This window comes from Phodopus roborovskii, unplaced genomic scaffold (genome assembly GCF_943737965.1).
Source record: "Phodopus roborovskii unplaced genomic scaffold, PHOROB, whole genome shotgun sequence".
Taxonomy (NCBI): Eukaryota; Metazoa; Chordata; class Mammalia; order Rodentia; family Cricetidae; genus Phodopus; species Phodopus roborovskii.
Window position 1 is genome coordinate 6,559,575 of NW_026126546.1, and position 17,216 is coordinate 6,576,790.

Consider the following 17,216-nt stretch of genomic DNA (forward strand, 5'->3'; position numbering starts at 1 on the left):
ACTGCCTTAAGACAATGCCCACACCTCAAGCTTGGGCTCAGAAATCTGGGTTCTTCCGGAGGTTTCCAGTTGCTCCTACCTCAGCAGTCAAAGCCTGGGCAAGGTTAAGATGGTCCCAGAGCCCATTAGGCCACGAGGACTCCTACCTCAGTGTACCCTCACTAGACTGACCTCAGTTCCTCCCCAGCAGGCTTGCTTCACAGGCACACCAACAGAATTTGAGTTCTCATGTGACTACCATCGGGGGAGAAAGGAAGCTAACATGTATTGATTAGCAATGTAATGCATTAATCTAGACTGGGTCTCCTCTGCCATGGCCGTCAGTGTCACCAGTGGGAAAGAATGTCTTCTCATGCTTTGTAGACCAAAGAGACAGGCAAGAAAGGTTACTGCTGGTCTCATCCATGGGAGGACCATACACTGGAGGGTTCTTGTCTGTTACCTATAAGACACACACACACACACACACACACACACACACACCACTACCACCACCACCACAGAATGGAGCTGTAAGGGAAGGTCCTCCCTTCCAGATGCAATAAGATTGTTCCCAGGTGGTCCTGGGCCAGACAAAGATCACCTCTGCATCATCAGAGGCTTGCTTGCTAGAGGATGGAGAAATGAGGGTCGTGGAAGGAGGCAGCCTGCTGGTTTTATTTAGAATTTTCCTTTGGAATATGGGTATGTGAGTAGTGGAGTGTCTGCTTGAATTCTGCACACACCTCCAGGAGCTGCTTGGAAGGTTTTTCAAGGCCTCTCACAGTGGTCCTTCCTCGTCCCACATTTTAATGTAGAAGTGACATGGTTTGGTGTTCAGGGGTTGCCCACTCGTGCCCGTCTTCACCCAACCTATGAGTTCCCCTCCTGATGCTCCCTTGATTGCCAGAGGAGAGTGCTCTCTCCCAGCCCAGGGCTAGAAGTGGGCTCCTTCCGGTCTTCAGCTGGAGCTGCTGAGAACATCTGTGTTTCAGGTAGAGGGACATCTGCGGACTAGCTCCAGATGTGGAGTTAGCATGTCAGAGGACAAATGGGCTTGAGATTTCTTTAGCTGCTCTGGTTGTCCCCCGGCAGATGAAATGATTCCAAGAGAGGACCATTCGGTAGCTGTAAGAATAGCCTGTGTGGTTGAATATGGTATTCCTGATGAGTACTCTTGGATCTGGCCAACTCCTGCCACACTGAGTGGATGGGGACACTGAGGCACAAGCAGGCTATGCGTGTGTCTTACACCAGGGATGGTCATCTTTGACCTAGGACAAGCCACTGACCACGGCCTCATAGATACCAGAGTCAATGGCACACTAATGCCTCCAAGGCCTCCCACACGTGGGGCCTCCAGAGTGATGGCCAGCCTGCCTCATGCTGGAGGCGGGGGCTCATTCTGGGGCTGGAACTCTTGCTTCCTGTACCAAGCCGTAGCTACCTACCTGGCAGGCTGTGATCATTTGCACAGTAGATACTCTGCCATCTGCAGAGCATGGCTGTGGGCCTCTGTAAGCTTAACTAGGCTATGTCTAATTCCCTCTGGTCCAGAGGGGCCTCCTGGGAGCCAAGTAGTTCCAGAGTTTCTGATTTGCTGGGAATTTAGGGCAAGTGCTCTTGCTGGTTAGTGTAATCAAAATGGTCTCAAGTCTGTCCCTTCCCTAGGGACAACACTTCACAGGGTGTCACCGCTCTGCACAACCATTCTCTGAAGGTCCAAAACCTTTCGATGAAATCACCATGGAGCAGGAACTCCATTTTAGAGACTTGAGTTGTGGTCTTCTCTAGCCTGAACAGCCACAGCACAGAAGAAGTAAGCTTCAGCATTGTGGGACCTGGGGAACGTGTCCTGTTGAGGACCAAGAGAGCCAGACCTTTCTAGAACAGGGTGGGAGGTGTGGAGCCTGGGTCAGCTCAGCCCGAGAGAAGCGCTTGCTCCCCCAGGAATCAGGAGCTTGTGGCTAGTTGCGGGAAGCGCCCTCGTTAGGAGGGTTCCACAGCCTCTCCAGAACACTGTCAGGACTGTGGATGCGGTCACTACTCTGTGCCCTGTGACGCATGTGCAATCACATACACCCTGGCCAGAGCCCTGCTTATAATCTGCAAGTTAAATACAGAGGCAGAGTTGTCGTCGCTGGGGCCTGAGATTCAGGCACCATAGATGTGGCCTCTGGCTGCCTTTCCCTGTCAGGGTCCCTATGCCTGGAGTGTCAAGACATTTTGTTGGATGACTCCTTGAAGTTGTCCTGCCCTCATTGTTAATGCCGCCATCCTTTTCGCTGGTCCCCTCGCTCGGATTCCAGCAGCAGTCTTGCTGTGTGACCTCAGGGATGTGCTTTCGTCTCTGCTTTGTTTATTATCTGTGTGGTGAGAGTGGTTACCTCATCTGGTCATGGGCTGTGTGGGGTGCATGTCACACACGGAGTGGAGGAGACAAGCATTTACTTAATGGCGTTAGAAAGGGTTTCCCACAGCATGCTCCCCCACCCCATCAGCATCTTCTCTCTCTGGGTGTCTTCCATGGGGACCTGTGCATCGTACAGGAAGATGGGAGTGCAGATCCACCCGTGGCCTTGGGCTGAGCCTCTGACCCCGAGTGTGTGGGTTCTAATGGAATGGCAGGAGATCCCCTATCCTAGAGCCCGCCTCCACACCCGGGCAGGTTACAAGTAAGGCAGTGTGGGAATGCCTCACCCGGAGCTGGTCTTGTTCATCTGAGCTGGTTCTTAGGTGATTAATTTGCTCAGCAGTTATTGATGTACTGGCACCTGGCGAGGCTCTGGAGACAGTGTGGGCCAGAGGCAGATGTAGGTCCACCCCCTAGAGCACCCAGCCTGTGGGAAGTCTTCTTGAAGGAAGGGCCTTAAGAATGATGAGGAGAGGGAGGCACAGGCACAGAGTAGAAGGTGTGGGGCCTAAGGTAGTCATGGTAATGAGGTCTTGGTAGAGAAGCTGCCTGTCAGAGGCTGGTCTACCAGCCAAGCAGTGGCAACGAGGATGGACGAAGAGGACCAGGCAGGCTTCCAGGGAGACACGAGCTCTGACCCCGGTGAGGATGGATGGAACTTAAGCACTGGGACAGCTTCTGAATATGTGTGTCTGAGGTGTGGCCTGACCAGGATCTGCACAGACAAGTAGATCTGGGAGGCCTGGTGACTGATCTTGGGCTAGGGGGAATGAGACCCCAGGCTAGACCACACCAAGGCAGGCTGTTCTACTTGGGCAGGAGGATCTGCTAATTCATGGGGCCTCCCTGGTAAATGGACCACTGATCCTGGCCTCTTTTGTTGTGATTTCTGGTTCTGGATCCACAAAGCCCCTTTCCTTCCTCTTCTCCTTCCCTTCCTGGGGTGGGGGGGGGGAGTCACCCTTCTCCTCCCTCCACCTTCCTGGTGCCACATGGTGTCTGTTGATTGGCAGTGAACTGGGCCTGAGAATTCGTTGGCTTTCAACCCCCTTCCTTTGTGATTATTCTTGGCTCCAGGAAGGCAAACTGCTTCTGAACCCTGCTCTGCTAGCTGTTCTGAAAGTGTGGGGGGCAAGGGCCTCCCTGGTTTCTGGTCCTAATGGCACCGAGGAAGCAGCATGCACATTGACAAGCAGACAGGTGATGGCCACATCTAGAGCCGTTCTTAAGGTCTGTGGGTTCAGATGCAAAGTGCTGGTTTCTTGGTTTACTGTGTTGGGTGAAACCTTGGGGTACAGCGGGGACAGAGTCAGTGTCACATGACACTGAGACCCTTTCCTGATGCTCTGGGGCTTTCCCTGCAGCAATCTGAGAATAGCTGGCCTGGCAAGCCAATGCTGATGGGGTAGGAGGAAGGTCTCGGTGGACTTGCTGACTGACCCATGACAGCCACTTTGCAAACCCCAGAGCCTCAGTGTCAGGTTATTTGGAAATGAGCCCCATATTGGAGGTGGGGGGCAGGCTCATAGGGCTTAATATCTGGCTTGGGTTTATCCCTTAACAGCAATGTTGGCCAGGTGCTGTTCTCCATGGGGCTCCCAGATTGGTGGTCTCCAAGCCTCCGTAACTGGATGTCATGGTTAGATTTCAGTGCCATGGAGGACCACCAGAATCTTTATGGCCAGTGCTGGGAAAGTCAGGTCACTAGCATTGGGGACAGTGATGAACAGTGAGCCCAGGGAAGCCCTGGGCTTGGGCGTGATGTGCGTACTGTGTATGACGTCACGTGTGTTTCTTAGATTGGTATATCAGTCTCCTAGGCATTAAAAGGGATGATTGTAATCGTCTCTCCTGTGGTCAGTCAGTCAAGGTCAAATGGGCTCTGCATGGTCAGAAAATGAGGTACCCAGCATCCTTGAGATAACCACAAAAGGGGGCCAGTTCCTAAGACCCAGAAGATCAGAAGTGAGACGAGATGCAGGGTGACGATAAAGGTGACTAGTGACTGTTGCTCCATCGGGGAGCTGTTTTTATTTCCTGCTTGGTGGTTCCTGCCATCTGGGCAGGGCTTCTGTGGGCCAGGGGTGTGGACAGCCCCTGTCAAGAGAGCGTCAACATTCCTTCTTCCTTTCTGTGCAGATGAAAATGCCTGCAGTTGTGGGAACTCCACCCATGCTGTAGCCTGTGTCTGGGAGTTGTAGCCAGGCCCCCTGAAGGGTGTGTTACAATTCTGAGGTCCTTGAAACCACATCTGATAGAAGTTTCTGAAACTGCTTCTGGCCCGACATCGAGGAGCCTGTGCTTGCTTGAGAAGACTTGGGACTGAGACCCAGTCTGGACCATAGCATGGATGGTTTGGCAAGACATTTGGATTCTGTGTTTTGGTTTCTCAGTCTGAGTGACGGGAATACAAATTAGACCACCTTAGGGGCTCTGTATGTGAAAGGGTACAGCATTGTCAGGGTACAGCCATGCCTATGGCTATGGCTGTGGGCATTCTCCATTGTTTTGTCACCATAGAGCAGGAGACTGGGGTGGGTGTTAGGTGGTGACTTTCTTTCTTGCAGGCAGTCCCAGATCATCTAAGTAGCCTCCATGTTGCTGTCCCTAGCAAGATGATCCCAGGCTTCCAACTTGGAAGCCCAAACTTCCACTGGGCTATAAGGGGATGGTGGCACAGTGACTCAGTCCTCCAAAACAAGGATTGAAGGGCATGTCCTCTTCATGGAAGTGGGGGTGACTTGTGAGTATGCAGTCAGAGTTAAGAAGACCCCTGTCTGTCATCATTGTATTGATTTTTTTTTTTTTTTTTTGCTACTTAGGACCCAGCAGCATGGTGTTTACATAGTGTGCCCCATGACCAGTACTGTCCAGTGCTCACATTTATACACAGGATAGGACTATGAGCTTTGTATGGTGTATTCAAGGAGCTGAACCTAGTGTAGGGGTCCGGAAACCTTCTTAGAGGTGTTATGGTGCAGACAGAGGTCTACAGGCTAATGGAGTGACCAGGAGATGGAGTAGTATCTTATTTACTGTTCTATTGCTTGGAAGAGACACCATGACCAAGGCAACTTATAAAAGGAAACATTTAATTGGGAGCTTGCTTGTAGTTTCAGAGGGTCAGTCCATAGTCATGGTGAGGAATCTAACAGCAGGCAGGCAGACATGATTCTGGAGCAATAATTGGGAGCTTACATCCTGATCTACAGGCTGGGTGCAGAGACAGAGAGCGTGCAATCACAAGTCTGGGCCTGGTGTGGGCTTTTGAAACCTCAAAGGCTACCCGCCATGACACAGCTCCTACAACAATGCCACATCTCCTAATCCTTCCCAAATAGTCCACCAACTGGGGACCAAACATCCAATATATATGAGCCTATGCAGTCCATGCTCATTCGAATCACCACAGATAATGTAAGGGCAGAGGGTGCCAGGCAAGGCACTTACACACAGGACAGAGTTGTATACAAAGGCATGGGTATGGCATGAGGCGTAGTCTTGAGTAGAGACGGCCCCTAGGCGGGATGAGTGGACCCATCCCCAGAGATAGAAGCTGAACACAAAGATGGAAGTTCTGGGGAGACTGCCCACCTCTCAGCTTCTGTGCCTCCAGGGACCTGGTCCCAGAATGGAGGGTGAGCCCCACCTGGTGGCGTTGGGCTATGGACCAGGTCAGGGTGATGATTTTATCCTGGGCAAGTGGGTAAAACTGACTTTGAAGTCCCTTCCAGCTGTCACACTCCAGTTCCTCAGAAGCCCTCTGGGATAGCAGACTATATGACATATAAACGAATAGGTAAAGACCACACTTGTCTCCTGCCCAGCCAGGCCCTGTCACTGCCTACCTCTTCTGTATTTGGAGGATCATCTTTGACTGGGCAGGCCATGCGCTGACGGGAGGAAATCGCTTTGTTCAGAGGCAGAGCCAATCTTGCCTTCTTGACAAGGCTATGCTTTTCTCTTTAATCATCGCTGCCTCTTGGCTATAAGCTGCCCCAGCTCACCGACACCCTCTCCTTCTGTCTCCCCGCTCTAATCATCAGGGAAAAACAGACACCTGATCAGTCAGCCTCTTGGGACCCGTGCCTGGAAAGTTCTGCTCCTGATGAGGGAGGAGCAGAGGGGTGGACATGGCCAGTATGGTAACTCCAAATTAAGGAGGCTAAGGACTTCTGCCAGAACCAAAAGTGCCTAGGTTCACCTCCCAGGGTTCCCATGACAACAGGACTGTTAGGTGTTGGTAATATGGACTGGCAGTGAATGAAATGGAGTTTGATGTAGGTGAGAATCCAGCCACAAGCAGAGTAATTGCCAATCAATCTGACTCCCCCTGAATTTCCTTCCTTCCTTCCTTCCTTCCTTCCTTCCTTCTTTCTTTCCTTCCTTTCTCCCTTCTTCCCTTCCTCCCTCCCTCCATCTCTCTCCCTCTCTCCCCCCCCCTTGTCTTATATGCATGGGTTTTGAAGATCACCCAGCCGGGCGCTTTGCAACATATTTGTTTCCATTCTCTGAGTAGTTGTATTTTCTTAGCTACTCTGTCATGGGCCCCCTGTGTGTTGAATACTTTAACAAATAAAAGTGTCAGCTGGTGATTTATAGACCCCTCTGGGCTGTCACCCTCCCCTCCCAACCCCTGTCATCACTCTGCAGTCCAGGACAAGGAATGGCAGCACAGCCTCAGGGGCTGGCTTCTCTCTAGGTCAGCCACATCAGGCAGAGATTTCCGTGGCTTGCAAGGGCAGCACTGGTGCATTGGTGCAATACAGCCCTGCCTTCAACATCTTGCCAGATACACTTGGTGCTTGTTTTGTTTTACTTCCTTCATTGCTGTGACAAAATACCAGACAAAAGAATAATAACGGAGGGTGTGTTTCAGCTCACGATTGCCGGGCACAGTGGGGGGGCATCATGGTGGGGCAGGAGCATGAGGCAGCTGTGGTGGCTTTGCATCCACAGTTAGGAAGCAGAGAGATAGATGCTGATGCTCAGCTCACTCTCTCCTTTTTACCTAGTCCAGGGCCCAGCCCATGGCATGGTACCACCCACCTCATGGTCGTCCCACTCAGTCTAGAAAAACCATCATAGACCTGTCCAGAGACTGCCTCCTAGGCGATTCTAGATCCTGTCCAGCTGTGGTAATCGTCACAGTGTGCATACTGGGACCAGAGCTTCGCTGAGTGTTTGGCCACAGTCTGAGCTTGTCTGAGGCTGAGTTTAATGATTTCCACAGAGTGGCGGCTGAGTTGGGATGTCTTCAGACCCACTCTAAAGAGAAGAAGGAAGTTTCCAAAGCAGAAGCAAGGCCCTGTCTCAGTGTTATGATACACGGCTGTCAGGCAGTGGGTTTTGAGGGATCCTTAGCATTGGGGTGGGAAGTGTCACAGTCTTCCTGTCTCAGAACCTGGAAACCAGCTGATGTCCACATTTTCCTTTCTGTTGATACCACAGGTCATCTTGATCCTGACAAAGTACTACCATGCAGACATGGGGAAGGTTCTGGAAAGTTCTCTGTGGCGGTAAGTCAGCCCGATGGGTTTTTCTCTTCCTATACCTGTGTGCCATCGTCTCCCAGGCTGAGGATGGAGTCCCACCCAGGCTCCAGCAGCTCCCTCCCAGTATTGGGCCCACCAATTTTCAGTGACTGGAAAGACATAATGGAGACGTCGAAAGCGGATTAGGAGTTTCGTCAGGGGGACAAAGGGCTCTGGCAGATGGACAACTGTTTGGAAGGCTTCATTCCTGGCTCTTTTCTGTCTCTTGTTTTCTCCTGGCTCTTTTTGCCTCCTCCCCGGAGGAGGAGGCTGGCAGCGTGAATCCAGGTCACTGCACAAAATCCTTGGCTCTGTTCTGGACTCTATAGGCAGCTCCCAAGCCCCCCAAAGCTCGGGCTGGCCTCATTGTTGGGGTAGTTTGCTTTCTTTCCGGCTTAGCCAAAGAACTGTAAATAAATAACCCACCCAGGCGGGATATCTCTTTATATGTGAAACATGAATTGGGCCTAAGGACATCAGCCTGTCTTTGATGTCTGAGAGGAGAGGAGGGAGGAGGCTGCAGAGACCATTTTGGCCATTATCATCGCCAGCCCTGCTCGGAGCACGAGGACCTCTCTGGGCTTCGGGTGGGAGTCTTTCCTCCCACGGGAATTTTACCACTCCAGTCACTCTTGGTGTGGGATCATTTTGCCTTCTCTGTGTTTTTTTTTTTTTTTCCAGTAGTGATTAATTCATTTTAATTTGGGTTTGAAAAATACCTGCCAATTGGGGCCGTTTGTTTGTTTGAGATAGCGACTCGTTCTGTATCCAAGGCTAGCCTGGAAACTCATCATGCAATTTCCGGTCTCTGTCTCCAGAGTGCTGGGACCAGGCCTGCATCCCTGTGCCAGCCTCATCAGAATGGCTTGCAGGAAAAGCCACTTGCAATGCCTGCCATGGGATTCTCTTTTGTTTGGGCTTGCTTGTATCAGAAAGACTTGACACCCCACTTGTCACAGCTCTGTGGCATGTTAGGAATATGCTCTGATGGCGCCTGGAATTGTTTTGTTCTGTTTTCTTGTGATGGCAGTGTTTCCTAGGGCCACCTGTACTAAGACCCCTTGAGTTTTTGTCATGCCTCTCCAGCCTTTCTGGGCCAGCTCCTTCAGGTAGGAACTCACCTCTTCACACACCAATCTGTTCCTGCAATGCTGGGAATAGCGGTCAGGAACGGGCCACACTCCTGTGTGGAGGGTAAGCTCTCAATGTACCTTGCTGCTCTGGCACTTGAGGAGGGTGAATACTGCTGCAGAATGAATTAGACCTTAAATCCCATTGGTGGGGCTGGTGGGGTGGCTCAGTTGATAAAAGTGTTTGCCGCCAAGCCTGACAACCTGAGCTCAATCCCTGGAACCACGCAATAGAAGTAGAACTCTCACGCTGTCCTCTGACTCCCCGTACATGTCCCATAGCACACATAATAAAAAATGCATAGACGAATAAACACAAATTCTAGCAGCGTTGGCTTCCCTGGGGATTAACTCTAGAAGTCTGGCTTGGAGGTGTTACCTGGGGAGGACAAGTGTGGAGGACCTGGGGAGGACTTCTACCAGGTGGAGTGTCTCCTTTTACTGCCGTATGGTTGGAGGTAGCCTTCATTCTTCTTGTACGTTAAACAAAAATCCCCAGACTTTGGAAACTGGCAGTTGGGCTGCTCTGTTCCCCACCCCCTCGGATACCTTCCCTAGAGATTTCCAGAATGCTGGCTCCCTCCACTCTCAGCTTGGCTAAAGGAGCAGGAAGTGGAAGTCTCTGGAACAGAGTTTGGTGTTTGGAGAGCAAGCTGCTTTCCTGGGGGTAGTCAGGCTTTTGCAAGGCACTTGCAAAAGGTGTAGGTGTAGGTCTTACTAACTTTGGGACCTCTTGGGATATGGAGGACAGAGAAGGCTACCTGGGGTCAGGACTCCTGAGTGACAGGCTCTGAATTCTTCAGAAGCAGATGGGGAACCCCAGAGGCCAATCCACCCCCAGGGTCAGGCCACTTCCTTTACAGAGCCTCAGTTTTTTATCTGTCTGAGATGGGTGAAATGGAGGGGAGAGAGGTGGTGAGGTGGAAGGAGATGGCTTATAAAACATCCCTAGGACGATGTTGTCTAAATCTGGATTTCCCGCAAAGCAAAGCAAAGCAAAGCAAAGCAAAGCAAAGCAAAGCAAAGCAAAGCAAAGCAAAGCAAAGCAAAGCAAAGCAAAGCAAGGCAAAGCAAAGCAAAGCAAGAGATTTTAATTTTTCCCCTTCCTTTCTCCTTTCTCATCACTGTCTCTCCACGCAGACGTTTTCTCGGCTTGATTAAAAATGCATTCAGAAGCACTAGTCATTTCCAGAAACTTTCCCCATCTCCTCTGCTGGTGCAGTGACTTTCTGTGTTTATATTATGCTTTTTTTTTTTTTTTTTTTTTTTTTTGTGCTGATGCGCTTGCACAGACTTCATAGTCTAAGGAGACTTGAGCTGAAGTTTTACATTCCTTTCTCTTTGCTCAGAAACCAGGCTTCCATTTTGCACACTGTTCTGAAGCCTGCACTGCCATTACTTTTTCTGGCTGCTTATGGGCCTTTGAGCGGAGTCTGTCTTTGTGCTCTGATCCAGGGAGGGTCCTGTGCTCACAGCTGCCACCCGGGGAGGGGAGGGTCCAGTGCTCCAAACACTAGTCTGACAATATATCTAAACTTTGCCAGTTTGTCAGTAACCCAGCATGCACTTGATTCCTGGTGGTTTCCATGCTATTCTGGTCACATCTTCTCATTGGAGTGTCGTCATCTGCTCTTATCTGCTCCCACAATGGGACAGAGCAAGGAACACTGATGGGCCCATAGCATGCCCGCTGGCTCTTGACTGGGTGCTGCCTACCTGCTGTCTGCATTTGAGGCCCGTGGAATAGATGGTTCAGGTGCCAATGCCTGGGGAACACATATTAAATGGGGTTATTAAAGACACATTTATTGAATGCACACTGAGCCTCCCAAGAATTCTCCCGTGTAATCACAATAAATACATTTTTAATGGCAGGTCTGGTATTTACGTTCTGGAAAGGGCTCTGGGAAATCGAAGCTGAATGCATTTTTAATTGTTCTGTGTTTAATGGGCCTCACGTCAGCTGCATCTCCCTCATGGCTTCCTTGACCCATCATCAGCGCCCTCTGTCTGTATCCTCTGCCCATCTTGGGTCCTTAAACAGTACAATGGGTTGGGAGAGACATTCTCACCGTAGGACATGTTGGCAGGTGCCAGGAAATTGAAGTCACATGTCTCTTCCTCCTCTGGGCTCACAGGTCTGGCTAAGGCCCCCTCACTCAAGCCGGAGTCGCCCATCCTTCAAACTCCGGGCACATTGGCTACTGTGCCACCACTGGAACAGTTGGCCACCCTGGGGCACTTAAAACAACAGCCATGGGCTACCATAGTCCTGGAGGTCAAAGGTTCAAACCATGGTGTCAAGAGAAGCAAAAGGAAAGAGAATTTAACAGCAACATGCTCTGTGACTGTTGCCCGCCCTGTCCTCTGGGAGAGTGCTGTCCAATGCTTCAGGACCCCACCCCATCCTTAGGCAAGGCACAGCAGTCAGTGTGGTGAGTGGTTCCTGGAACTGAGTGGGTCCCAGGACTCTGGGTTCTGAGTGTTAAAGCTGAACCAACCCATTGGACAAATCTGTCCCCTGAAATGCACTGAAGAGCAGCCCCTCAGGAGGCCTGAACAGTACTGTTCCTGGGGCTGTGTGTTCAGCCTTCCCATCATCATTGTTCCCAGCCTTTTAAAGCTTGCTTTCCTAATGGCCTCCCACACACCCGTGGTTTCAATGGAGCACCCCGCTAGTGTGTTCTTAGCACCCCGCAAGTGCATTCTTTACGTGTGGAACACACACCCTTCAGGCCCTTCAAGAACCAGTATCGACCACCTGGGGGTGCTGTTTACTCCAGTGAATGTGCCTGGTTTCTCTGTCCAGGACTCGGGACCTAAGGGAAATGCAGAAGGATGTCAGGCTCTGAGGCGGCATCTTTGGCAGCATTCTTACAAGCTCTAGGAAATACTAATGCTGCCTGACCATGCCTGGTGGTTCTGGCGCATCCAGGAGGCCACAATGCTGAACAGCCCTCTGGTAGAATATGGTCAAGCTGGATTCTTGTCCACCTAGGTGTCTGTCTGTGTGTGCTGCCTGCTGTCTGGCATGCACTTAGCATTGCCCCTCAGTTCTGACTCTGTCCTCGTTCAGTTCAGCTCACAGTTTCCCCCTAAGAAGCTGCCCTGCCCTACTCAATGTACAGAACCCCTGCCCCAAGGGTGGTTGTTCTTTGTAACATCTCTCATTGATGTTTTTGTGTTCTTGCTCATATTACCTCTGCCATTACTAGAATCCAAGTCAGTTGAGCATGGAGATCTGTCAAGTCCATATGGTTGATCTCGGGATGCCATAACCGAGCACTGGCCTGAATGCATGGGTGGATGGGTGGACAGATGGGTGAACTAATGAATGGGAGGTGATAGATAGATAGATAGATAGATAGATAGATAGATAGCATGTAGGGGTGTGTGTGTGTGTGTGTGTGTGTGTGTGTGTGTGGCCAGCTAGATTAAATGACAGCTGTGTATGTAGGCTGGTGAGTGGATAGATGGATGAGCAGACAGATAAGGGATGACTGGATGAGTGACAGTTTGGCTTTAAGAAACCACTGCCGGGACCCTGGAGATTCTTTATGACTATGAGGTCACTATAGGAGAAGCCAAGAGCACTGAGTTGTCTCCAATGTAGTCAAGCAGGGAAAGGAGGTAGGGCACATTCTGAGCCAGGAGAAAGCTGACCATGGTCTACCTTCCCAGTCCTGCCCTCCATCCTGGATTACAGCCTCCAGGATCTACACTGAGGGTGGCTGTTGGGTCAAGGTGAGCTTGAATTAGCGGCACGTTTCCACGACCCAAAGGACTATGTACTAGAGCCACCTCTGTGGCATCCCAGAGGTGCATTTGACCTTGGTGCCTGTCAAAGGGGCAGCCAGGAGCAGCCTCTGCAGCTTGGGAGTGAAATGATCCAGGTTTCCGCTCCAGATGACTTGGTTGGAATCTGTCCTTTTTGTTGGGGGTGGAGAGCATCCCCTTTCTCCCGGCTTCTCTTTAATTATGGAATCTTTGACATATGGAGAAAAGTAAAACACCAGCCTGGGGACCGATGGCAGAAGTGGGCTAGGGCACATTTAGATGCTCCATCATTTCTCCCCTGCCTACCTCTGCTGTACTTGGTCTGATGTCCTATGTCAGGGGATGGGGAGCAGGCACACTGCCACAGGTAGGTAGTGGAATTAGGGTGTCATTTTCATCATAGCGGAGTCTCACCAGCTCTGCCAGTACCTAGCTGCCAATCGTTTCCTCTCTACATGAGAGCTCGCACTTAAAGAAAACAATCCTAATGAAGCCAACCCTTTGCCCTTCTGCTGCATCCCTTTCTCCTCGCCGCTGTCCACCTGGACGTTATCTCCATCTTGAGCTTGGGGTGGGCCATTCCAGTTTGCTTTATAGGTCACCTATAAAGCAAAAAATTCACCACACGCAACAACACATAAATCACAATTTATATCGGTTCAAGACAATGCGTGTGTCTCTCTATAATCAAATGCCTAACCGCTGAGCTTGTTTTAAAAATTGATATGAATGGCATTCTTTTGCTTTGGGCATTTGATTTATATTCTCAACTTTATTCTGGTAATTTCCCCATGTTGCACATGGATCCTCTCTGATGTGTGCATTCTCCATCATGGGATGGTGATTTTGATGTCTAGGGTGTTTGCTATTCCAGTCAGGGCCCCAGCAAGCCTGGGAGCCATAGTGAGTTCCAGCTGCCTCTCTAGGCAGGGTGCAGGGCCGGCCGGGTTTCTGCTCTCTTCACCTTCCAGCGTGTCAGTGGGGTGGCTAGCTCCTCTATACTTTAATGTCATCAGACTTCACTTGTTTGTACTCAGGGTCTACAGGGCTGTGACTCAGTGTCCTAAGGTAGCAGGTACCTTCCTGCGGTCACAGAAAAGCCTCTCTCTGTGACTTAGCTACAGAGCACTGCTGTACCCTCTGCTTCTGCCAAGTTGCTTAACTCTTTTCTAGCCCTGTTCTCTTCATGAGAGGGGTCCAAGCCATCTCCAGGCCCCCAAATGTCAAGATGCATCTCCTCTAAATGTGGCCTGTCCCTCATCGCTAGCCCTGGAGCCTTTGGTCTTTCCAATACCTACAAAGACAGTCTCTCCTAAGAATGTTTGTCTTGTCATTGGTTAGGTTTCAGCGTGCCAGTCTTCTGATAGTGAGCCTGTGGGTGGTGTGTCTCTAAGCAGTGTGCCAGTCCTAACTTAGGCGTCATTTTTACAACCCTGGGCCGGCTGCGTGTTAGTTGCTTCAGGCAGGGCATGGCGAGGGACCACTGCGATACATTTGCCATGTAAGTGACACTGAAGTTCCAGGAGCAAGGCGGCCACCAGAGCATGTCCCAGGATTTTGCTCACCGATACCTGCTGGAATTTCCTGGGCCAGAGCAGGTCATAGGGTCACTTGCAGCAGTGAGAGAGGGGCATGGGACCAAGTGTCACAGTGGCAGAAGACCCTGCTGCGAACATTGGCAAGCACACACAGGGGGAAGGAGGAATGTTCAGCATCTCTCTGCACACGTCCTGCATCCCCAAGCAAAGGTCTCAGGCAACTTTCCATCTTCCTTCATTTCACATCTTTCACTTTTAATTCACTTCACTAAAATGTTTTGTCGTTGATTTGTTTAATTTAAAAAATTTAAATGTAAATAATCAAGTTTTGTTATATTGTGTCTTTGTTCTGTTGATTGATTCCTGGGATGGGATCCGCAGAACACGTTGTGGAAATCTGTTCTGTCACTTGCTTTCGTGTCCCACGAGATCCAGGGTTCAGGTTCTTCAGACCATGTCTATTTCCCTGGAACATCACTTCATTGGTATATCATTACGTTTAAAGCCAGATTTGAGTCTATCTTTCCATAATATCTCCCTCACACCTTGTTTTCAAAGTCTGAACCCAGGCCTGACATACACAGCGCAATGCTGCCCCTGAGCGACACGCAATGTATATTTTCATAGTCTGTGCCCAGTGGGAGGGATCAGAGCTTTGAAGCTCAATGGTTGGACCAAATGCTCCCAACACTCTTCCCTATTAAGAAGAGTGAGTCTCTGTGGAGACAGAAGCCATGCAGTGTACAGTCTGGCTTGTTGGTCCCAATGGAAAGGTGGACAGAGCTAGAGACAGGGTATTTGACCTGCCCACAGACAAATGGACTCCTTTGCTATTTCTTAGTGATGCCAGGAATGCTGATGGGTCCTTGTTGGCAGGGAAGGCTGAGAGAGTGCAACCTCAGGTCCCAGGGAGGAGCACTGAAGGGCAGCCTGCTGTACCCTTGGTGGCATCTGGAGGGCACCAGTCTTACACTGTCGGGCTGGTGTTAGGTGTCTCAGCATCCTGTGTGCCAGGCTTTGGCGTGCTGTGTACATGCACACAGAAGTTGGTTTTGACCTTTGCTGAGTCCCTGTCTCTCCTGGTGATCTCAGGGGCTTCCTGTCCAAGGATCCCAGTGGTTCAATCCAGACCTCTATCCCACAGCCATTACATAGATGGCTTCTACCCCAAAGATGGCCATTGACACAAAGATGGCCTCTGAAACAGTTATTTATAACATTTATGAATTTTCTAGGGTTCAGAGATCCCTTCTGTCCCTAGTGGCTCCAGAATGTGGCTTCTCATCAGCCCCTGTGCATACAGAGAGCTGAGTTAAACAAGCCTCAGGGGCAGGTAGGGATCTCAAGACAGACCTTGACTTGGAAGCTTTTGAGTCTAGTCAATACACACACCTATAATCCCAGTACTTAGGGAACCGAGTTGGCATCCAGACTGAGTTGTGCTGTGAGGGGCTGACCAACCAGGGATGAGATTTGGGCGGTGAGAATGTATGAAACTTTAAGGATATCTTTCTGTGTTACCTGTCCCCCATAGCCTCTTATCCATCCATCCATTTACCTAACCTCCTTCCCTCCCTTCCTACTTCACTCCTTCCCTCCCATTCTGCCTCCCTCCCTCCCTCCTTCTCTTTCTTCTATCTATGCTCTGCCTCTAACATTGGTTCTCCATCCCTCTTATCATTCCATTAATCTCCCCTCTATCATCCCTCTACCCCTTTATATCCATTCATCCATCCATTTCCTCACTTATTCTTCCACACAGCTCCCCATCCATCCATCCATCCATCCATCCATCCATCCATGTATCATTCATGCATCTTTCTACCAAACTATTGGTTCACCCACCATTCTCCATTCATCCATCTAACGATCCACTCACTCAACCATCCATCTACTGTGGTTTGAATGTCAAATTTCCCTCACTGGCTTGCATTTCCTGTTAATTCTCTGCTTCCTGTGTGTGAATTCAGTGTGACCAAGTGGCCTCCTGCTTCTGCCACCATTCCTTCCCTGCCTACTGCAATGTCTTCCCCATCATTCTGGACTCCCTCTGGAACTGTAACCCCAAATATGCCCTTTTTCCATTAAGTTGCATTTGTAAGGGTATTTTATCACAGCAACAAGGAAATAGCTAAGACAGTATCAATTCATTATTAACTTTCTTGTCCACTCTCCCGTCCATTCACTCATTCGTCATCCATCTACTCTATCCATTCACCTACCCTTTATCATCAAATATCCATCTATCCCTCCATCATCATCTACCCATTACCATCATCCATTTCACACATCAGTCATTAATTTGCCACCCATCTACCCATCGTTAATCTATCATTGTCCATTCATCACCCATCCAACCATCCATCTACTTATATATGCTTACTCCACCTTTCCATCTACCCACTTATCCATTCATCATCTAATATCTACCAGTCCATCTACCATCCATCCAACCATCATCCACTCCATTCATCATCCATTCATCTTTCATCCTCCATCATCTATCCACTTACCCACACATCATTAATCTAATCTATTCAACATCTTCCATTTATCATCCAGCCAGCCACCTATTTACCTATACATATATATTTCATCTGTCTACCCACATATTCATTCATTATCCAGTATCTACCAATCCATTCAGCATCCATCTACCCACCATCCATTCCATTCATCCTGCATCCTCCATCTATCCACCCATCCCAGCATTAATCTGTTCATTTTCATTCATCATATATACATGCAAACAACTGTCCATCTATCCATGAATCCATCTATCATCCACCCTGCCACCCACTCATCCATTCATCATTTATCCATTTAGACTTTCAGTTAGAGTAAA

At 49.8% G+C, this 17,216-nt stretch overlaps 1 protein-coding gene across 1 annotated transcript in view; it reads left to right on the forward strand.

The window, feature by feature from the left end:
- The window catches only part of Sorcs2 (sortilin related VPS10 domain containing receptor 2), a 355,042-nt gene that overhangs the window by 140,268 nt on the left and 197,558 nt on the right, over positions 1 to 17,216 (forward strand). The window contains exon 2 of the mRNA XM_051200383.1: positions 7,844 to 7,911. Within this exon, the coding sequence (XP_051056340.1) occupies positions 7,844 to 7,911 (68 nt within the window). The remainder of the gene's footprint in view (positions 1 to 7,843; positions 7,912 to 17,216) is intronic.